Source organism: Crocuta crocuta, unplaced genomic scaffold (assembly GCF_008692635.1).
Source record: "Crocuta crocuta isolate KB4526 unplaced genomic scaffold, BGI_CrCroc_1.0 scaffold197, whole genome shotgun sequence".
Lineage (NCBI taxonomy): Eukaryota > Metazoa > Chordata > Mammalia > Carnivora > Hyaenidae > Crocuta > Crocuta crocuta.
In genome coordinates this window covers 4,808,938-4,833,356 of record NW_027532002.1, presented here as the reverse complement: position 1 = coordinate 4,833,356, position 24,419 = coordinate 4,808,938, and the positions used below count along the sequence as shown (strand labels likewise).

General features: G+C 43.1%; 1 protein-coding gene across 2 annotated transcripts in view; it reads right to left on the bottom strand.

The window, feature by feature from the left end:
- Positions 1-24,419, bottom strand: part of PDE1C (phosphodiesterase 1C) — a 521,098-nt gene that overhangs the window by 298,891 nt on the left and 197,788 nt on the right. Inside the window, exon 1 of one of the 2 annotated variants that reach the window (XM_077775345.1) lies at positions 8,313-8,413. The exons of the other annotated variant lie outside the window; for it this stretch is intronic. Coding sequence (XP_077631471.1) covers positions 8,313-8,413 — 101 coding nt within the window. Of the gene's footprint in view, positions 1-8,312; positions 8,414-24,419 lie in introns of those variants that run through there. 2 annotated transcript variants of the gene reach the window in all.

The following is a 24,419-nucleotide window of genomic DNA, read 5'->3' as shown; positions in this document are numbered from 1 at the left end:
AATCCATCTCTATAGGCCTTACAATGGCTTCCCACTGGTAAAACCTCTAGTCTAAGGAAGGCTCTCAGCCTTAGTGCCATCATCTGGGAGACCTGTGTGCCATGAGAGCCAAGCAAGGGAAGCAGTGAATGTGCAGGCTAAAGTGTAAATCAAGAAAGCTGAGGCAGAGGTCCAATTAAACTGCTAGCTTCTGCACCCATGGAAGCCACAGGAGTGGAAATAAGGAAAGCCAGAGGCCAGGGATGCCGGTACCAATTTGTTGGACTGCATGCCTACTTTCTAAAGCTTGATTCAATGACTCTAGAACATCTGTCACCATCTCATCACAATGACCACCTATGCAACCCATCTTGCTCATATCAAAACAGTCCCTTTTGGTCCTTTGCCTTGTACCTGTGACTTTCTGGACTAATTCTGTTTTCATTTGTAGCTAAATATAACACATGTACAATAAATCATCTCTTCTGCTGTCTTAGCTGAATGAATGAATGAATGAATGAATAATAAAATATGATCTGATCCCTCTCTAGCAATGTCTTGAGACTCCTGTCTCCATACAGTTTTGGCTATAGCCACACGGCCTTCTTGGTTTTTGAGGTGTCATGATCCTTTGGCTTTTTTGCACATGCTGTTTTCCCAGCCCTTGAATACCTTAGAACACTCTTCCTCAACTCTTTACTGAACTGATGTCTACTTGTTCTTCATAGCTCATTTTAAATCTCACTTCTTCAGAGAAGCCTTCCTGATTTTTGCACCAGGTTTGGACCCCCTATTATATTTTTCCATAGCATTCGTCACTATAAATAATTACTCGTAGAATTATATGTTTAATATGTGCTTCTGCCAGTGGACTGAATGCTCCCTAAGGGAGGGAGTCTTTATCTTGTTTCCCACTATCTAGTGCCTGGTGCATGGTTAAGTGCCAAAGAAATGTTTGCTTAGTGGATGAGTGATGGATGACTTTCCTGCATACAGTTGTATGTGTATTCATTCAGATATATCAATAAAATTCATTATCTATAATCATAACTTATGTCTTCTCAATTGAATTATTCTCTTAAGCTTTTCATGATTTCACAACCTAGAAACATCTAGGTTTTTCTTACACTCACAAAGACTCATTTATTTTATGTAATAAGAGCTGTCAAAAGGTCTTTAATAAAGAGTACACTCCAATAAGTCTGAAGAATTCCAAAGTTTTACATGGATTCAGCATACTTTCTCCAGAAATAGAGTATTCCATTTATTGTGGAATCCACTTTTTATTACTGATGAGAAATTGTGATGGTCATTCTCAAAGCTCTTACAGACTACTTTATGAGCCGCATACCCAACAATTATTGTTCTCAGTCTCTTATCAAAAAGCAATGACTTAGATCATGTAAGCACTTTCCCTCCATATGGAAAAACTGGCAAGCAGTTTTCCATGAGCCAAAGAAAATTAAAGAAAGAAAATCAAGCTAGAAAAGTAGAAATCCCTCTACTTAGGGCTACTTCCCAACCAATAGAAGCTGTAAAGCTTGGTCAAAATAATAAATGCTTAGCTGATAAATAATGAGTTGTAATTAGCTAATAAGTCAGCACAACCAAATTCTGTTAAGCAAGTGATGATGTGCTTGCATTAGTAATACACTGCATTAGTATTCAAGTAAAGAAAATTTCATTCTAAATATAAAAACCTACTTACCCTTTATATATTCACCTCTTTCTCTCTCTTAATACACATTAAGAATGTATCCAGGTGAGACTTTCTTGATCTTTATTAGGAAAAGAAAGATTCAAAAACAATCCCTCACATACAAATGTCTGCCTTCTCTGAATTCTAGGACACTGTGTCAACATCACTTATTTAGCAATTAATTATTGTGCATACTTTTATTGTTGTTTTTTAACTTTCAACATGTATAAAGAATTATCCTGTCTCCCTAATTAGACTCTAAATCTCCTGAGGGCTTTTCTCCTGGTACTTCTATACCTCCTCTGAGGCTTCTAGTAACTGGTATATAATACGAGACCAACAAAAATATGCAGAGCCATTACAATTACATGAGAGAGTGGAAGGACCAATTAATACACTAAAACATGTAATCTGGAGGAAATAAATAATTTTTTAGATTATTCTTTTGGCACTGTTTTATTAGTGAGATTCAGATAAAGCCACTCTTTCCTAGGTCATCCGTTTGTGAGGCTTTACCTCAGGACCATGACTCTCAGACCCCTGCTCCAAGCCAAAGGTCTCTCCATAGTTCCAGACTGCTATCACCAACAACTACATGGATCTTCCAGAAGCTACTCCATTTCAACATATCTAAACCCAAATTTATCATTCTGCTTTACCCAAGCCTGCTCTCCTCTCCATGGCCCCTAATAAGGCAAATGGCAACAAACTCACTAAGATATCCAAGCCAAAACAAAATTGGAAGACAACTTCCCTTTCTCTCTCTCTCTGCTCCAAAACTGGTACTACCCTAAATTCAAGAATCTTCTCCAACCGGTCTCCAGACCTCAAATTCCATCACCAGTCTGTCCTCTACAATTCTTCCCGAACAGCCATCCTAAAATTCAAATTTCAACTTGTTACTCTCCAGCTTAAAGTTTTTTAACAATTCCTTATAAGTAAGAGATAAAATGAAAACTCCTTAATATTACATGTACCAAAATAAAAAATATTCTCTGCAAATTTAATGGATTTTTGCATGTGTGTAATGTAGCAAAATGTGTTCAAATACTTGACTCCTTAAACTATGAGCATGCATAGTTTTGAATAAACCAAAAAGCAAAATTTTTAAAATTTCATGTATTACTACCTGGCCCATGCCCTCCTTTCCAACATTCGTTCTCACTCCTCAACGTACCAGCGTCTCCCTTGCCTCTGTACCTTTGCACACTCTTTTACGTCCATTCATCAGCTTTCATCTATCCCTCAGTATTGCATGCGATAAGCTGCAGGAGGATATCACACAGCTACCTTTCAAGGAAAGTAGCTAAGGCTCTTGGGAATTGATTTATAGGGAAAAGTAACCCTGTGAGGTCTGTAAGGGACCAGGGACCAATTTAGGGGGCAAGTGCTTTTGAGGTGACCTGAGACTTTTCTGTCCAATAGCTCAACATTAGATGACAGCAAATGGACCCAAACACACCCTCTCCTTTTGGGGATTATCAATGAGAAGTGAGCATAGAGAAGGGCACTAGGATCTAGGCTATCTCCCTAGTAAGTAGCAGCAGCTTTCCCAGATGCCATAAAACCAGCTCAGAATACTGGGCTGATTTATTCTGGGCTCACTAGAGGACCCCTTGTTTCCTCAAATCTTTGCAAAAACAATTCTTTGCATCTTTGCACAAGGCTGACATGAATGAAAAGGATCCGCGCAAGTCTCTTCCTGTTAACTCTAAGGACACTGCTAGAATCAATCTGCAGATGACTGCCAGTCTGCAACACCTTCTCTGGCCAACCCAGATAGAGGCGGCTCTCTGTGCATCCCTCTGTAACTATAGTCAGCACTTCCGGCTTTTCCTTTCAGTCTTTCCTGCCAGCTTGGGAAGCGCTGAAGGGCAGGTATCTTATCTACTTTTGCACACCCAGAGCTTATGAAAGCGCCTGGCACATAATAGACACTCAGTAAATGTTAATTGAGTAAACTAATGTTGCCTGAACACTGATGGCACTATTAAAACTTGCAGATGAGTACAGAGAAAACACAGTATAAGAGGACTTCATTAAATAAGAAATATGAAACCAAAGATCCAGGCTTTCTGTCCATGGCTTTCCCACACATCTTTGCTGCGCACTTTGGAAGAGTCACTTAAGGTCTCAGTGCTTCAGTGGGGTATTAGTGAAAACCCTCTGAGAGAAATCAAACTCAAAGCAACCTAAGCAGAACCAGCCTGGCTGGCGGTTCAGCTGGCAGAGCACAGAATCGGAGAAACAAGTACAGGAACTGGGGCTTCTGGGAGCAGACCAGGGATTTCCACTCCATGTTCTCCCCTCTGATTTTCTCTGAGTGGTGGCTTCACTGTCTCCTATCACAGAAAGGTCTTCCCCATGAAGTGGGAAGGGGAGCCAGTGGCAGCCACCAGGAAAACCCAGAAGAAGGGAAAGTGGCACTCTCCAGCAGCTGAGAGAGCAATCCTGACAAAGGACTCTCCAACTCCATTCGGGTTCTGTGCCACACTTGAGTCCTACCTACCACTCTTGCCATGAAGGTCAGACTCTAAGACTGGCTAGTCCTGGGTTTTGAGTTCATCCCTAACTCATGAGGGAGGCAGGGTCTATGACCATATTAGGGAGTGGGAAAGCTCACTGAATAGACAAAAACAATAGTCTCAGTCTGCTACCTTAATAGCTATTTACCTGCCATTATATCATAATATCATTTTAGATAATGCAAAAGAACACATCATCTTCATAGAGAGCATTATGTAAGCATGAAATTTATTATACTGACTACCTCATAGTAAGGAAAAATAAATACATTATAGCTTAATTACAATTTTGACAACAGAGTAAGTGAAACCTGTTCACTTGCTCTCAATTTAAAGAAAAAGGGTATCGNCCCTCTTTACAGAGGAAAGAAGTATGACAACAACACTGGGGGTAAACTGAGGTTTATAGAAATGGAAATAGGTTAATAAAAAAAAAAAGAGGCTCATCCCAGAAACATAAGTGGATAGCATCCCTTTGACAGATATAATTAAAAAGCTCAAGTGTGCAGTATTGTTCCCTTCCAGCTTTGAGGAACTTGAACATGGGTCTGAGAGCTGCAGAGGGAGGATGAGGAACACCACAACCTTCAAATTACAGTTGGCCTCTATACATTGGTGTTCAGCACCTCACACAGGGGAAATGAGAGTCATCATTATGGTAAATACCAAGGCTTCCAGGGTTTTGCCATCTCAGCTGGGTAGACAGTGTTTAAAATTCACATTTCCAGTATTCAATGTGCTACGAGCATGGTGATGATGCTACAAGGCTAGATTAAGAGTTTTTCCCAATTTTTTCCCCAAATAAATATGTGAATGAGCTCTAGGTTTCGAATTCATATTGAAAATTTACTCTATACCAGGTAATACTGTCGTGTTGGGTATACAACGGTGATCAAAACAGACTGAAAAAAAAACTATGTCCTCATGAAGTTTATATTTTAGTTGGAGGAGACAGACAATAAACATAATAAATAAAATACATAGCACTCAGGTGGTGAGATGTGTAAGAGAAAAAAATTAAGCATGGAAGGGGGATGGGTGGGGCTTGTAAGGTATACAGGCTCATTCCCTATATTCTCTTATGCTGTAGATTCTTGGCAGATAATAACAGAAGGAGCAACAATCTTCTTACTGCTGCTAAAGCCCACTTCTGGCCAGTGCACAAAAGGGGAAAGGGTACGGAGAGGGGGAAAAAGAGAACGTAGATAAGCAAGAGTGGGATTCAGCCTTGGGTTATGGCTTTGCCACATCTGTTCCCACTTCAGTTTAGATTTCTGTGCCCAATCTGGGTAATGATATTAATAAAACCTGCCTCCCACCTAGTTCATGGAATACTGTGTTGATAGGTAATATGACCTGTATGCTGATCCAAATATATTTGGATATATATATTCATTTTGAATATTATAGAGTTCATATTTGGGTCTTTATGTTTCCTTAATCACCTATTTATTGAACACCTATTACATGCCAGACCCTGCTCTATACACTGGATGTACAGCAGTAAGCAAGACACACAAAGCGTCTGTAGAGGTACTCCCTCAAGGTACTCCCGCTCTAATAGAGGAGATGAAAAATTCAGCAGCAAATTGAATGGAAAAGATACTGACAAGAAGACAGAAGCCATTGAACAGGCCAGGCATGAGATGATCAAGTCTTGAACTTAGATGGTTCCCAAACAGGGTGAACTAAATTCCTATCTGTGATCACCTATAAAGCCCTTTCCATAAGGGAGTCATGGTAATAAATTCACATGAAAATCCAATAGGGCTAGTGGGTCTTCCTAAAATGATGAAAGGGCTGCTTCCTTTCTCTTACTGACAGTCTGTTGTGTGGACACATAGAGACATACCCTTCCACCTCCTAACAGTTTCTAGTCTGTGAGCTGCTAACATGTTATTCCAAGTGGTATAAATAAGCATGCCTTTGGTTTCCAGTGTCTTTAGCAACTTATCATAGCACTACCGTTTTTGGTTTTTTAAGTGGCAGTAAGAACCATTAACAGTAGTATAAAATCATGCCATAATAACGATAGTAACATGTCCTTTTCAAAATAGAAAGTGAAGCAACAGATCTCCTAGGATTGCTGTTAGGCAGAGCATTTCAGTAGACGGGTAAAGAGAGGAATTCAAAAACACACACTTGGAGAAGAATCAACCCACACCTTTCATGTTCAAAGGCACCGGATGCTAAGTAGATACGAGAGACTAGAGAACGAAAATGTGGTTATATCACACCCCAACACCTTGGGGAGAGAAGCCTAAAAGATATGAAGCAGAAAGGTACAAGACAGTGTGTTGTAAGCACTAAATGCTTTTTTACACACATTCTCAGCCTGGCTGATCTGCCCAAACACTCTCTCTAGCCTGAGTAGCTCCGCAGAGAAGGCTGTAATCGTAAAGCAGCCAGAGAGCAGTGTGTGGACAGAGGAGTCCCCCCAGCAGAGATGGCAAGGAGGTCAGCCTGACAGCACTTTTAGACTGCATACCTCAGACCCAGACTTTGCGGATGCAAAACAACTCTCTGTGTGCACCACAGTATGATCAGATTGAATGTTCATTACATATGACATGAGTTTACTGTAAACATTGCTCTGAAAGAGGTGCTGCCTTGCACGCATCTCAACTGTCAGGACAGCCTGCCAACGAAAATGACGAAATTTCCAAATAAGTTTATCACCTCTGCTTATAGCAGCCAGACAACTCAAAAATCATATTATTTGGCATGGTTTCCCATTTAGAGCAATGGCAATGAAAGTCACTTAGATTACAGATGGAAGGGCTTTTATGAATTGCACTTCAAATGGGGGCCCCTTAAAGAAACATATACTATCTATTGCTTCCCTTTAGAAACTTGAATACCCTGGTCAGGGTGTAGTCTCCTCTAAGATGAAGCTAACTTAGATGAGTGCCTTTTTTATTTTGTTTTGGGGGGGGTGTGCGTGCGTGCGCGCATGCGCACGTACACACGTACTTTCAAAAACAATAACTACAGCAAAACAAACTGCCAAGGAGCTGGTATCCTCATCATTGTCCTTCATAAGGAACAGAATGTCTGGATAATATATTTGGAGAAATAATTGTTTTTTTTAACTGCACTAGATATTTGATGCCAAATGTCTAATGAAATCNCCATCATTGTCCTTCATAAGGAACAGAATGTCTGGATAATATATTTGGAGAAATAATTGTTTTTTTAACTGCACTAGATATTTGATACCAAATGTCTAATGAAATGAGTATCTGGTATTCATGAGAGATGTCTTTGGGATCTGCCTGGTCAACTGAAGAGCAAGCTGTAAATATACAGGTATCACTATGGCTTCCTGAATGGGGTACCCAGTTGTTCATTATTTATAAAATCTTTTCACAGAAAACACTATGTATTTTCAGGTCACCTCTCCTCAGTACCCAAAACCAGGAAGAACCCAATGAAGTGAACGAAATTCAGAGATCTCTGTCCATTAGTCCAACTAGAATTCTGGCGACTCTACTGAAAGCAAATGCGCTATTTCACTATTGAAATACTGGTAGGAAACTCCACTCTTGGTTCTGACCCCCACTTTCTCCAAAAAGAGCCCCTTCCTTCCTTAACTACTTTAAGATATGAAAGAACCCTAAGAAAATATAAGTTGAACTAGGCTAAGGAGAAGGAGAGGAAAATTTAGCAGCCAGAACGCATGTAGGATTTGAACTGAAGGTAAGTTCTTGGACCACCTGCCAAGACGTCTGTAAGCACTCTGCAGAGAGTAACTCTTCCTTTGATTAACAGTCCCCAGACTTTTCTCCCTGAGCAAAAGGACCAGAAACATCTCCATGAGTTCTGAGCTACTACAACTGAAATCTAAGGACATGTCCTCTTTCCCCCAAAGAAAGTATGCTTTGGAAACAGCAAGGCATTCTAAAACACTCAGAAGAACAAATCTCTTTTGAAAAAACAAAAAAAAAAGGTCGCAGTGACTGTAATTAACAGAGAAGCAGTTGTGGAACTTCTAGGGCTGCGTTTAAAGGGCCACGCGGAAACAGGGTGAGCAGTCATGGTTGTGGCTTTGTAGTAAAATAAGGACTGCAGGCAGAAACGGGGCAAGGGAAGTCGGTACATTTACTTACAGCCCTCGGAGCCGAAGCCAGATTTTCTCGATCTGTTCGGGTTGCAGATATTTCAGAGAGTTGCTCTCAAATTCTTCAATCTCCTTGGTCGGCGACTCCATAGCTGCAGGTTATCACTGGGAGTGAGGCTGGGAGAGTTTCGCCTGTCCCTCCCCGCCTCCGCGCCGGCCCAGCCCTCGAGCCCCAGCCGCGCACCGCGCGCCTTGGCCCGTCACTTTCTGCGTGCGCTCCTCCTTCTGCGCCCCCCAAACCCGGACTCAAGGCTCGCAGCGCGGGCGACCTCCGGCCCAGGTGCCTCCTGGAGGCAGCTGCGGGAACCGGCCATGGTCCCCAGCTGCTCAAGGAGAAAGCACCTCGGACCTATTCGGATTTTTTTTTTTAAACAAAGCCACGGAAGCGAACCTTGTGGCAGCTGAAGGACTAGGGGGAGAAAGGGAGGACCGAGTGTGGAGGGGAGACAGTGAGAAGGGGAGAGAGGNACCAGGCCCGCGGCGCCGCGCGCGCGAGTGCGGGGACCCCGGGCTTGCGGCGCCCGGGGGGCTGTGGGCCGAAGAGCGCGGCGAGCTTCCGCGGAGTTTGTGCGGGCAGCTCTCAGGTATGGCTCACCTCCTCGTCCGCCCTTGAGCCGCTTCCATTTTGAAATATTAAAGCGATTGGTGAGGACTAAAGTAACCACACATCGCACTTAGAGGGTCCTGCTAATGAGAGTCTTCGTTTCTCCCCCCGCCCCCACCCAGGGTGCGGAAAAAAAGGAAAATGGAAACCATCGGTGAGGAGGTAGGAGTTTGCACCGATTCCACATATTCCTTCAGAGGTTCCCGCAGGGCGATGGCTGAGCAGACGTTGAGACTGGCAAAGAGTTTTCAGCTCCACAGAGTGGCAACGCAACGTCTGTTTCCCCCTAGGTCATTCACAATGTCAATGACGCGCTGTGCGCTGGAAAAATGGGCCCAAGTATGTAGTTGGGAAGGGCTGTGGGATTAAGAGACCACGGACAGAAAAAGAAAAGATCCTGGCTCAAGATGATTGTGGCCCTGAGATCACAGAACTGGTGGTCAAACTCCCATCTAGAAGAAGCCACCAGCACTTCCTGGGGCCATTTCAAAGTTGAGACTCAGGGCTCCTGAGATTCTGAGTGCAGCTTGTCCTGTAACCATAGTTCCCTCACAGGCAGTTAGATTCTTTCAGTCACATTTCCTATATCTTTTGGCTACCCATCAGTTAGTTATATGCCTGCTTCTCAAAAGCAAGGTAGACTTAAAGGTGGGAACTCATTTTTCTTCATTGCTGAAGTAAAGCTACATGCATGCGACCTTGATAAAGGAATAAAATGATAGTGTCTAAATCCTAAATGCTCACCCATTTGGTTGTTGGCATTTACTTTCCAGAAATTAGAGGTGAGAGTGATGGGGATGGCATGGCTAGCCCCATTCATTTCAGTGGAAGAAGGTATCTTCCTCAAGGTGAGATGACAGGCCTATTTGATTTAAAAGGACTTACACACTCACCTGCCACATAATCTGAAGTCACCTCATTTAAGTCAGTCCCTAAGGATTTTCTGGAAGCACATACATTCTCACTGAGTTAACACATCACTACCAGGCAAAGAGAGCATTTAGCAGCCAACATGTTAACAAGATATTCATATATCTGAAAAGAACCAACTACCTACCCAATGTCACCCAGCAGGGAGCAGTGACCTGCCAGAACTGGAGGTTTAAAAAGAAAACAGACTTTATTTTAACAATTTGTTTTCGGGATGCAAGATGGGAGGCCGTACAGTTGCCAAATGAGGTTTCCATCTCTGTGCACTTTGGGCAGCCTGCTATCAGAATATGGAAGTGTAGTAATGATAATAACAGCAAACAGGTATCTGAAACTTTCTATAGTCTGAGCACAGCTCTAAGGTCTATGCTCCCATATACTAGCAACAACTCTAGGATGCGAATACTATTAGTATCATCCCCATTTTATAAGTGAGCTAAAGCACAAGGAGGTTATCCAGAGCTACTGGAAAATGAACTGACCTGGAAAAGAACGGCGTTTGAGTTATGGCTCATTACCGTATCCAGTACAAATCTGTTCCCCTCACAGGGTCCCCTTTTCCACAGGATTAATGTAAAGAGTTTAGGCATAAAAATTTGTTACATCTGTTCCGCCTTCATGATTCTATGAGGTCATCTGGAGAGAACTGGGGAAAGGAATTGCTGAAAAGGGACATGCATATTGCTGAAAACATATTTTAATTATGGCACGGTTTCTCCAAGGACTGGCCTGGGATGAAACGATACAAGAGAATAATAAAACATATTCATCTTCCTGCCCTCCACAATATGGATGACCTTTTCCTTGTATGATAGGATTTGGATTAAGTCAGAGAAAAGCAAATTTTGGAAGAAAAAGGAAAAGAATAATTGTTCACTACAATTAAGCCCATCGGAGAGAGAAGACAAAAACTATCCTTTAAAAAGTTTCTAAAAAGCAATTTTGTTTCATTATGAAAAACTTTTTAAAACTGAACATGCATTCGAAAATTAGTGAGGATCTATCACTTTATTTCAGAGCCATATAGTTTTTGGAGTGGGGGGGGCCCTTAAAGATAATCTGGTTTAGAAGTTGAAATTTTTTAGGCAACAGAATATTTTATTTAGAATAACATTTTATAATGGACTTCAATGCTTACTTCATATTTAAAAATTAGAGAAAGAGGTGCTCTGGTTGAATGGGGAAGGGGAGTTCTCAGGGACAGGGTCCACCTTTTCCTTCTCTATATCCCATCCCTGTGTGGCAAATACGCCCACTTCACAGATGAGAAAACTGAGGCCAAGTTACCATAGACCATCTTGGGATTTCTTGCTCCTAACCCAGGGTTGTTTCTAAACCACATTATAAAAAGTTGTCTTCTCTCTGAAAGCATTACTACGTTTAGATGTACCATGTTACTATGTCACTCAGACTTTATTCTCTTTATGTATCACAGGCAGGCTATGCTTGATAGTTGCAACAACATTACAAGCCACAATTTCCACTGGCATTCCACTCAGAGACAAGCAATAAACAGATGCCAACCCACCCAAAAACAAAAGATCTAAGAATATGCAAAGCCACTCTTAACTTTGCTTTGGAGGTTAATTTGCATTGTAACTTCCTAACTCAACTTTTTCAGTAACTTTTTAGGAAATCTTATATGGTGAAACAGCATCACTAAATATATATACGCGTATGTAAATATGTATATATACATATGTAAGTACATATGTAAATATGTAATGTACATACACATACAGACACACATACATATATACACAAATATAACTGCCAATTTAGAGTATTTCCAAAATAGGGGCACCTGGGTGGCTCAGTCGGTAAAGTATTGGCTCTTGGTTTAGGCTCAGGTCATGATCTCATGGTCCATGAGTTTCAGCCCCACATCAGGCTCTGTGCTGATGGTGCAGAGTCTGCTTGGGATTCTCTCTCTCCCCTCTCTCTCTGCCTCTACCTCACTTGCACTCTCTGTCTCTGTCTCTGTCTCTTTCTCTCAAAATAAACTTAAAAAATTATTTTAAAAAATAATAAAATATTCCCCCAAATAGACATAGAGTAACTTAGCCTAAGTACTAGCAAGCCCCTCTACATCATAAGATCAGAGAGAAAGTGAGTTAGTTCCCTGTCTGTGGCAGAGTTCAAGGTGAAGCTGGATGACTATCAGGCAAGGGAGTAGGCATCAGGCTTTGTAGGCATAAGAATGACCCCTCAGGTCCCTTTCATCTCTAAGATCTCATAACCCAATAATAATTGCAACAACCACAACCACTACCCTTACCAGTTATTGAACACTACTATATGCCAAGCACCACGCTAAGCACACCACACGTTGTTTCATCCTCAAGAAAACACTTCAGAAGAGTTCATCATGCCCATTTACACATAAAGACAGAAGAGGCTCCCAACCGTCAGATCATTTTTGCAAAGACATGTAGTTAGTAAGTATCAGAGCCAGGCTTTAAGCCCAGACCAGAGAGCAACGCTCCTGTTCTTTTCCCTTTGTTATACCACCTCCTTGCAGACACATAAAAAGACAAGTAAAAGCGTATATAGTAAAAAGGGTAGGGCTTCAGGATCACAGATGAAGGGTCACTGATACTGGGGGGGAATTAGGAAGGCTACATAGCAGAGGTGACATTCGAACTGAATCAGGAAAATGGATCTGAAGAAGCTGTTTATATGGAAGATGGGTGGAGGCAGGTGACTCCAGAAAGACCACACTGCTCGAAAAGAAACACATAAACATGAGGAGGTGTGGAGTGTGCAGTTATTCACAAACACTTTTATGTGGCTTGACTCTAAGGGCATGACTAAGGAGGGCAGGAGAAAATGCTGAAAGGGTCAGCCAGGCTTTGTGGTCACAGAAGATACTTAGGCTCTCTCCAGATGATGGGGAGCTGGGGATGGCTCGAGGCAGAGGAAGGCATGGTCACATGTAAAGGGTACTTGCTGCCCTGAAAATGCAACATACACGGAGGTCAGCTCTCCAGGAATCTGCCATGGGCGTGTGCAACACCATGGGGCAAATGATAACCAGGGCTCTGTAAGAGGAATCTGGCTATCAAATACAAACAAACTCCTCAGCCTGTGAAGAATGAAGAGATGCACAAAGAAAAGACATAAAATCAGAAAAAGCACAGCATTATCTCCCATGAACACCTATCTTCCAGCTACAAGATAAGGACCGCTTCCTTTAACCTTCATGAGGCAAACCAGAGCCCTTGTTACAATTTTTATGACATGGGAGTGGCATCATCCAGAGAGTCTATCAGTAAGGAGGTGGGGGAGAATTCCAGAAAAGCATTAGGGATATCGGAAGTAACAGCCACCATGCACATCAGCCCCTCCTTCCCACTTGTTCCAGAGGTAAGCCAGAGCATATAACACAGTACCAATAGAGACACTGACAATATTGTCAATGGAGACCATAGGACACATTGTCTTCTCTCCTATTGGCTTCTCTTTCTGGTGAAGGGCCTCTTAGGTGACAGTCACACTGCTTTTCCCTTTGAAGTCCTCTCATTTTGGTTTTATAATTTGGGTCAGACCCTGTCCCGGGAACCACCTCCACCCAAAAAAAGAAAGTGCGAGAAGAGGTAGTGAATTGCTAAGCACAGAGGACCCCCATTCCCAGGCCCATCTGAAATGGGGCTCTGAGTAGCCAACATCTCAACCATCCAGAGTTTGACCCAGAGAGGTGGGGAGAGGAGACAGGAGAAGAAACAGGATGGCGTCCCAGTTCAGGGGTGTAACCTGTGTGTGAGCCAGTGTTAACCTCATGTAACCTGCATGTGAGCTGGTGTCTGCCCCTCTCTGTGACAGGATCCTTCAGTTGCTCTGGCAGGACAAGTTCATGTGATGCTTCCACCAGAGCTGGTACAGGCAAAGTGAAGGGCTAAGGATAGCACTGAATCACATGTGACCTAGGACATGACACTTCTCTTCTCTGGCCATGGCTGGGTTGGGCTCAGTGACCTCTGGATCCCTTCTTAGCTCTCACAAACCCTGGGTTGAAACCCACAGCCTGGCCTGGGATAAGCCATGACCCTGGGAGGGCCATGCTTTTTTGGCCCTCCAAAAAAGCTACAGGAAAACCTGGAATCCTACCACTGGCTAGATTTGGCTATTATAAATATCACTTAGGTTGGCCAATCAAGGCCATCCGCCCTGTATCCCTGAAGAAAGGGACCATCCAAGGGAGCCATGTAACTAAAGCAGATCTAATGTTGGTTCTTTATGAAAAATTTGATGTGGCCACTGGGAAAGAGAGAGAGAGGACCTATTTGTTCTTTCTTTGAGATCACATTGTAAAGCTGAGGTTATCTTGGCCCTGGGGTTATCTTTTTAAACATGTAGAAAGAAAATATACCAGAAAAATGATACCAACACAGAGAAAAACAGAGAGAAAAGCTAAAGACACCAAGAAACAAATGTTACAGAATCTCTTTGAGACCCTTGATCCTGCTATGGCTGAAGCCAGAGCTACCCATGAACTTTTTAAGTTATATGAACAAAATAAATATTCCCTCCTCCCCATATTTTCTCATTTAAGCTATCTTGAATCAGATTTCTGTCACTGACAACCAAAAAATTCCTAAGTAATAGCACTCCCATAGAGGATTTTTGTAAGGAGTTATAAAAAAATGCATGGCCAGTACCTTAAACATTGAAAGCTCTCATAACATAGTATAACTCCTCTACCATCTCACCCATCCAACAGGACATGAAGGGAAGGAAATTGGATGGTATAGTACCTTGGAGTGGGCAGGGTACCCAATACAAGGAGACTTTTTATCTCGATAAATAGATACCTCAATATTTCCGTTTCAATAACAGTTTGGTAATGACCTATCAAAGCACTGCCATTATTATGTGTGTTAGTTCCTCAAAACAACCCTGAAGTAAGTGAAACACATTATTTTTATCCCAAGTTTAGAAATAAAGTGGATCAGGTCCAAGAGATCTGTTGGCTTCCCTCCCCAGGTCTACCTTCCAGCTAGTGGCCAGGTAGCACGACAATACACGGCTTCCTGACTCCCAGCCCTGGTGGTCACTCTGCCTCTCAGAACACACTGCCAAACCAGCAGAATTAACTTGGCTGTTCTAATGAAATTGAAAATTTTGTTCATGTAAAACTGCTGATGCTACAGTCAGCCAAATTCTGACCCAAATGCACATAAATCAGCGGGTTGTTCTTCCTATCACTGTAAAGCAAGTTTGAATGTGGAAAACCTCAGTGCTGAAAAGGACCTTAGCAATCCTTTTATCCAAGTTGCTAATTGCATTGAGAGGAACGGGCAGCCCAAGCAGGTTAGATAACTGTGCACAAGGCCTAGCGCTTGATGGTGGCAGAGCTAAGACCAGAAGCCATGTCCTGGTGCTCCATTAGCCCTGAGCTTCCTACCTGGATCTCAAGAATGACTCCTGCTCCTATCCAAGGATTTAGTTCAATGGTTTGTTCACAGATAAGAAGAAGGAAGGCCCGCTAAAAGCATAAGCCTTGCCAAAGGCTTCCTGAAGGAAAAAGCTGGAGAAAAGAGACTCCAGGAATGTGAAAATGCATGTGGTGGCCCCAATAATGCAAGGAATCTGGTGTGACCGGTGTAGGGGGGCCAAGAAAGGGGCAACAGGCAAAGGTGGGATATGCAGATTGAGGTGGGCCAGGCCTCCCATAGGAAAGCTTAGTCCTTGTATGCTCTTGCCGGTAGGGAATCATTAAAGTCTGTTGAGCAGGTGTGTGGTAAGTGCAAAGCAGAATTGTGATTTAACAAGTACAATTTATAAAGAATAAAAGAAAATTTTCTGGGGTGCCTGGGTCATTGAGCATCAGAGTCTTGATTTTGGCTCTAGTCAGGCTCTCACAGTTCATGAGATCAAACCCTGCATTAGACTCTGTACTGTCACCACAGGGCCTGCTTAGAATTCTCTCTCTCTGCCCATCTCTCTCTCTCTCCCTCTCTCTCTCTGCCCATCTCTCTCTCTCTCTCTCTCATTCTCAATCTCGCTCTCTTACAAAAACAAACAAATAAACTTTAAAAAAAAAAGCCTTTCTTTCAAAAATTGTTCTTGAACTGTCACCAGAGAAAAAGATTTGCAGATTCTTGTCTCTGTGGCAGGGCAGGGGAGGGGTAGTAGTAATACGGACAGAATTGCACAAATGCTAGGGCTGTTATAATTCATCCACTCACTGAGTGCTTATTATGTCGTAGGTACTCTATGATCATGGGTATGCAGTGGTCAATAAAAAATCCAGTGCCTGCAAATCGGGAAATAGGTAACAAATATATCATCGTAAGTCGTGAAAAGTGCTAAAAAGGAAAATGAACAGAGTCCAGTACAGAAAACAACAAGGGTGGGGCCTATTTATAAATAGGTTGGGGGTGTGCCTGGGTGGCTCAGTCGGTTAAGCGTCCAACTTCGGCTCAGGTCATGATCTCACGGTTCGTGGGTTCGAGCCCTACGTCAGGCTCTATGCTGACAGCTAGCTCAGAGCCTGGAGCCTGTTTCAGATTCTGTGTCTCCCTCTCCTCTCTCTCTCTGCTCCTCCCCCGCTCATGCTCTGTCTCTCTCTGTTTCAAAAAGAAATTTAAAAACTATAAAAAATTAAAAAAAATAGGTTGGCATCAGTCAACTACCGCTATATTAACAAACCACCCTCTAAGATCTAGTGGCTCAGAACAACAGCAACCACTTTTCATTCCCTCATGATTTGGGTGGTTGACCAGGCAGTTCTTTCACTAGTGTTGTTTGGGGTCTCTCCTGCAACTGGGGCTATACTATCCAATATGGTTTCACTCATACATGAGACCTTGGCTTATAAGAGCAAGCGTTCTGAGAGGGAGGTGAAGCTGCCAGTCCTCTCAAAGGCAGGCCCAGAACTGGCACAGCATCGCTTCCACTGCATTTGGTTGGTTAAAGCAATCATAGTGCTAGCTCTGATTCAAGAGCAGGAGGGGAAATAAACTCTTCCTTCCAAGGTTGAGGGAGAGAGAAGAAAATGACACCAATTTTAGAGCCATCTTAAACCACCTGCATGGTTAAGGATGGCCTTTGTAAGCGGGTGACTTCTGAGCCAAGACTCATCCAGCTAACAGGAAGGAGAAAAACATTTCTGACAATGGAGAACAACATATGCAAGGATTCTAAGGCAGGAAGGAGCTTGAAGTGGTCAGGGAATTGAAGGCAGTTATGTTGTGGCTGGAGCCATGTGGCAAAGGACAGAGTAGGCTGGGGTGAGAGGAGCAGGCAGCCAGGTGGGGCCATAGCAGAGCCTTGTGGGCAGATATAAAGGCTGGCTTTCACTTGAAGTACGAGGATAAATCACTTAGGGATTCCAAGAGATATATGTTTGTAAAGGGTCACTCTCGTTGCTATATGAAGAATGTTTGGAAAGGAGTAAGAATGTCCCCTGACTTAATCAGAGATGCTAACTAATCTCAAAAAGTGACCTGAACTGAGGAGAGATTCTAGACCCATGAACTCCAACATCCAAAACCCACAGTGACAAAACCGAACTAATTCAATCGGTGATGATGAACTAATTTCCCTGTTGGGAGCATTACTACAGGATTCACTAGACTAGCATCCCAGAGAGCAGAGATTACAAGTCTCCTGTCCATCACTGTCCCCAAGGGCATATGAGGCCAAGTGGCCCATGACTAACTGTGCTTCTCAGAGGACTGTGAAATTTATTTCATTTATGGTCCAAGATGATTCCTGCCATGTGACCTATATTCAAAGAGCAAACCTGAGGCATGGAAACAAATAAATCTTCAACTAGACCAAAACAATTTGGGGTTGTTTGGGGAAAGGCAATAAGGCACTGCCCAAGTTGCATTTTGGTGCATAAAGGGTTAACTTTCAGTTATGGGGCAGCTTTACTTGCAGATAAGTGAAAGGTTACCTTTTGTGTGATTGAGGTTACAAGGGAAATGAGGGGAAATACTCCTGGACAGCATCTTCAAAATTGTTCTCTGGGATATCTAAATGGCCCATTCTAGTCCCTCTGATTGCCAGAAGTGAAAGGATTTTTAAGACTCGGGAGAATAAAAGAATAACGTCTCCATGAATGCCTTCCACTAATATGCTTTTGACAGATTCATGCTAATAAAAGAAGACCCTGAAGGCTCCTTCTTCATACATACAGACTGACGGACTCATCAGGAGTTACATATACTTACACTTCTAATTCTGAGATAGAAACAGACTCCTAAAAGCAGGAAGTGGGACCTCATTTATGGAGAGGAATGGAAACATATGGGCACAATTTAAAAGTAATTAGCATGCAAAGCAAATCTTAGCCAGAGACTCTAAAAGCTCTGTGTGCCACCAGTACCCCCACGGAACTGGGTGGACTCCCACAAGTATAGATTGTTCTGTGGCTACTCCACTGCTTGGAATGAAGAAATATCAGTGAAGAAATGACAGTTATTCCCCTCAATGGGATTTCAGAAGCACATGAGAATTTAAAACCAAAGCATTGAGAAGAAAGGGTGCTGAGTCCTTCAAAATAGCTCCAATGAAGATGCTCTTAGCAGCCATTTGGCTTTCACTGTGGGCAAACTAAACACAGCCTTCCACATCAGTCTCTAGGTAACAAAGATTTCATTTCATGCTTCCTGTCCCCATCTCGAGCACAAAGAGCGTTTGTGAAAATCAGTCCCCACCTCACCCATCCATGCAGTGTAGCAGAAGTACCCTCTGCATCCTGTGCAGAAATAAGTCTCCTTTGCCATGGAGGTTCCAATTTTAATGATCAGAGTAATAATTTCCCATATACTCTTATTCTATATATGACTCAATCCATCAGAAACCATTCTGCCAGATCGAATTCCAAGCAATGCCTAAACATGCTACTATTGCCTGGGACTTGGGACCACATTTCATATTCATTTATTGCAGGGTTTATCTGTCTCTAACTAAGTACCCGAACCAGCTGGTCAGAGAGGAAGTTTTAATGCATGACGTTTTCCTCCCTCCCTCCGCCTCCCATAGCAAAGTCAAACTTGGTTAAGGTTTATTGACAGAGGGCTGGTCATTTATACTGGTCACCTAGTTAGCTTTATTTGATAACTATGGCTCTTAGAAACAAAATTCTCATCAAATGAAAATGTGCTTATGTCAGAATATTAGCAGGGAGACTTAACATCATTCAACTTGATTATAAATTGGATTAAAATTTCAATGATAGCCTACCTCCCACAGGTACTATCTAGCCCTAGAAACCACGACTAATAAATGCATCATCATAAACCATTTAAAACATAAAGGAAAGGAGGTGGGTGAGGGAGGAAGGAAAGAAAACCACTCCTTAAAAAAGCTGCGGAAATTTTAAGATGTAAAAAATAATAATAACTTCTGAAAATGTAGTGATGGGACTTTTCTGTTTCTCTCCCTTTTTTAAACCCAATTAAGCAGGTGCTTAAATCTGAGTGCTTATCAGAGTCTGCTCTCCAAAAGTACATGTGAACGCATTATTCTGGGCATCTTGGCAGCAGCCTGGCGCCGCGTCATTTCGTGCTAGGGCTGAGCCCATCTCGTCTGGCATTTGCAAACATTCGGGACACGCTTTTCTCGAGGCCAGGTCCACCAAGGCGGCCAGAACCCCGCAGCGGCGAACAGGCTCCATTTGACGCAGCTGCTGCTAACCATCGCGCCAAATCAATATCCCGTCAGAAGGCGCTTTCACCGCAGCAATTGATAGCGTCCCGGAGGCTCCGTGACGTCGCCGGGTGTTTGCTAAGCGAAGGAAAATCCCTCTTTGCACCACCGGCTCTGACCTCACTCCCAGCGGAGCGCGCTTGCCTGTCCTTAATCACCCGTGAAATGGTGCAGGGAGGGGAAGCGGTGCGGAGGAGGGGCGGCGCAGAAATAACCCACGGGGACGACCAGATGTGACTCATGCTTTTCACCTTTGAAGGGAAGTAACATTTTGGAGCAGGATTCCACTCTGGCCTGCCTCCAAGGGACACAAGAGAGAGAGAATACCCTTCCTGTTCTCCGCTGACGGGGACCGTGCAATGCAGCTGGAAGAAAAGGGCCAACATCAATAATGCATAGGGACCATGGCTGACATAGTTTTCAGCTATCTGGGTAATTGAGCAGTTGTCAAAATATAGCTCTAAAAGGCCAAGTGTGGACAGAGCCAGCACTGTTACTAAAAGGGCAGACTTAACCCTGCATAGTGTCCAGAGGACACAACCAATCTCTCCTCTCCCCAAAAATAAACATTGGCTATCATTGTGAGTTAGTAATAGTAATAGTAATAGTAGTCGTATAGTAATAGCAACAGCTACTGTTTATTGTATGTAGTATGTACGACCTTCTTTGTAAAGGTGATGGCCCATGAAACCCTCACAGGGAAACTTAACTTGCCCAAGGTCATATCGTAAGTGGCAGAACTGGATTTGAGCTGAAGCCTGTCACTGGCCTACTCTACCACTATGGTGTCTCTCAGAAGTAGGTGTTTTTGTATAAGTTGGAAAGCTAATTCTATGTGTCTGATCAACATATAGTCAGTCCTCTGACCCAGAACCCTCTGACAATGATACTATGATTTTGCAATTGCAGAACACTGCAAGCCATCTTTCTTTTTCTTTAATGTTCATTTATTTTTGAGAGAGAGAGAACAGGGGAGGGACAGAGAGAGAGGGAGTCACAGAACTCAAAGCAGGCTCCAGGCTCCAAGCTGTCAGCACAGAGCCCAAACCAGGACTCAAACCCACAAACTGCAAGATCATAACTTGAGCCGAAGTAGGATGCTTAACCGACTAAGCCACCCAGGCGTCCCTGCAAGCCATCTCTAAGCAGCTTTAGAGTCAAGAATGAGGAGAGTGGAGAAGTGACCACTAACCCAAGACCACACTTGCCAACAGTGGCAATATGCTGAGATGAAAAAAGGACCCTGCAGTGAGAAACTTAACAGTTAGTCTCTTAGCAAATTTCAAGTATACGAGACAGTATTATTAACTAGAGCCACAATGCTGCACATTAGATTCCCAGAATGCATTCATCCTGTGTAACCAAAAGTGTATACCCTTTGACCAACATCTCCCCATTTTCATGCCCCCCCATACCATCCCCTGGCTGCCACAATTCTGCTCTCCACTTTTACGAGATCAACTGCTAAGGGGGCAAATCTTAAGTGTTCTCACCCCCCTCAAAAAAAAAAAAAAAGAAAGGTAACTATGTGAAATGACAGGTATGTGAGTTACCTTGATTGTAGTAATTCACAATATGTACATATGTACATATATATCATATATATGGGTGTGTGTATATATATGTAAAACCATCACATTGTGCACTTTAAATATATACCATTTTTANGGGGGGAGAGAAGAGCCTATAATTGTCATTAGGGGAACCGTTTCAGTCATTCATTTGAGAGTCTAGCATAGACTATTACCTTTAGAGAGCCACAGCACAGCCATGCTGTGTGCCACACAGGTTTCCGGGGAGGCAAGCTCCCTTCCCACGGGTTTCCAATGACCAAAAGGGAACACACAGAGATTCCAGAAAGAAATCCCGCATAGCACATTCCCCGGAACCCTTCTATCTTGCTTTTGCCTTGGCAGCATTTTTCCTTCTCTCCAGAGGAGAGACCACAGTAAAAATTTTACTTGCTTGCTTCATTAAGACAGGACAAAATACTTCCTTGGTGCTATTTTCTTGCCTTTTAAACTTCTCTCATTCATCTAATTTTTCTGTTGCAAGAAATGGAAAGAAAACGTGTTCCTGGAATAATACATGCAAATGAAGAGGCACTGGTGGGAGCTGAGGTGAAGTGCTACAGAGCTGAGAATAATGCACTGAGCTAAGCGAGCCAGTGGGCTCCTCGTTGTAACACAAATAATAATGGTGGTAATCATAATAGTAACAGTAGTGTAATAATAACAACAGCAAAGCTTCTGCATTTATCTCCCTGTGGGACAGTCTTTTTCTCGCCTTTTCCTGGGTTTCCCAAATCCAAACACAGAATTATGCAGAGGGCCCTACGGGGCTCTGCCCTCTGTGATCTGTACTCAACTCAGATTAATGAAGCATTCATAACACCTGTGCTTACACTTCTCACACTGTCATCTCAGTCATCTCAGGGCTGGTTTCATCTGTGTCTGAGCAAGACTTTAAATTCCAGTGGCACCAGGGATTCAAAAGGCAATGACCTTCACACACACACACACACACACACACACACACACACACACACACACAGGCTTTCCTCTCACCCAGGAAGCTGGGGGCTCAGCACCAATACCAGACAAAGCCACCTTCCACCCTGGAATTAATCATCATTTCAGAGTTTCCATTACAAATCTCTGTTTAGAGAAGCCCAGAATAGCAGACCAATCATGGAGTTTTAGAGTGGTTGTAAACTTTTATGGGTCAAGGACACTCTTTGAGAATCTGATAAAAGCTACAGACTTTTGCTCCATCTATTTAAATAAAATGTGTACACTATGATTTGCATACACAAGGAGACTCTTGGACTCTCCTGGAGCTCATCCAGCCTCCTTTCCCAAAATTTCTACTGTGGTTCAAAGACGTGTGTGTGTGTGTGTGTGTGTGTGTGACTATAGTTTGCTCTTCTTAGTGCTAAAAGAAAATGCTATGAACTAAAAGGAGAAAATAACTAATAAAATACATAATTCAAGTTCTTCAAAAAGGGAACTGTATTTAATGAGCACAAAATACATGCCAAATTCTCTACCAGGTACATGATAAGTATATGTGCATTTAATCCCTTTTACAATCAAGCAACAACAAGGGCTGTGTCTTTCGTATTCACCTCTCCATCCCTAAGGCCTTTCACACAGCTGGTCCTCCTTAATTCACTCACAACTTGCTGAGTGAATTAATTATTACGCTTTTGCAGATGAGGAAACTGAAACTCTGAGAGGTTAAGAAACTTAAATCAGACGGAGAATAAATGCTATTAGAGGCAAAGTTTGAACTCAGAGCTGCCTGTTCCCTTTCCCTTGTGCCTTGATGAACATTTGGTATAAGAGACTAAAGCAAAGACACAAAGTATACAAATGATACGCTCTGTTGGCAGTAAGAGTTGTGGGAAAGAGGAAAAGCAGAGTAGGTGGGCTAGGAGTATGTGGAGGGGCCGGGGCAGGTCGCAATACGGATCAGGGTCCTCAGTGGTGGCCTCTGTGGAAGGTGACATTTGAGCAGAGCCTGGAAGGAAATGAGAGGACATGCTAAGGAATGGAGTATGCCAGGGAGGGGAATGGCCAGGGCTGGCCCCTAATCAGAAGTGTATGCCTAGTAGCTCAAGGAAGAAGTCAGGAGATGGTGGGGGGTGGGGGAGGGGAGGCAGGGAGAATCATAGGAGGTGAGGTTGGAGAGGGGATGGGACTGCTATGGAAAGACCGTGTGTCAGTCATTTCAAGGACTTGGGCATTTACTCAAAGTGAAATGGGAACTCACCGTAAGATCTGGAGTGGGGAGGGGCATGATCTGACCTCCATCTTACAAAGACCACTTTGGCTGTTGACATGAGGTTGGAAGGTAGCAGGGGAAAAGGCAGGGGTGGGGAGACCAGGGGTGAGGCCATATCCAGCTTTTCAGGCAACAGATGACAGTGGCCTGGCCAGGGTGGCAGCAGTGAAAACGGAGAGGAGTATATTCTGGACATGTGAGAGAAGAGAGGAGTTAAGGATGACTCCAAGGTTTGGGGCCCAAGAAACAAAACCGACATCTGTTCAGGCTCATGCCTGCCTTCTAGGGAGGCAAGCCTTAAAAGCCTGCTCTTATTCTCAAGGTCTCAAAACCAACCTGAGAGAAATCATATGTTTACAGTCTTCAAATATGTTTCATTTTTTTCCATGAAAGAGATATTCTTGCATGTAGCCTTTGAGAAAAGGAGTTCCTCAAAAATTACATGTTTTTTCACTTCTGAGTTTTCTAAAGCAAGCTTTGGAAAGAGTTTCCTTTGTCTTACTCCCTACCTTCATATCAAAGGTGGCATGGCCTTCTCTCCTCTTCTACTCGATGCCAGCTTGGTTCTGGAATGTGCTCCTGCTGGCCACTAAACACTAGTGCTTCCAAACAGCTTTCTCAAATGGGGAGCTCTAGGCAGATGCTGACTTCCAGGTGACCCGAATCTGACACCAAGAGTGAGAAGCCAGGGCTGTCCCCTCTCCTTCCATGAAAAACACAGACATTCCTCACTAGCCTAGCCTGCCAAGCAAATGTTGAGCCATCAGCTCTGGACACAATCAAAAGTGAACGTGGAGCTTGCTTCCGGATCACACTGCTCAGCCAAGAAGACAGTCTACAGGAGGTTAAAGCAAAGTGCCAAAGGGTCTGCAGAGGGTAAGTCTCCCACTTACTTCCATCGAGGGTTTGCTTTTAAAAACATGCTATAGTGGAAAATCCAGGATGATAGAAAAACTACATTTTTTGTAGGAGAATGTATTACACATCTACTATGTGCATGGCATTACTGTCATGAATCCCATGCTGAATCCCACACAATATCCTGGGAAGCCAACATTAATTTCTCCATTGTTCAGAGGAGAGGTCAGAAAGGTTAAGCAACTGGGATCCAGCGAA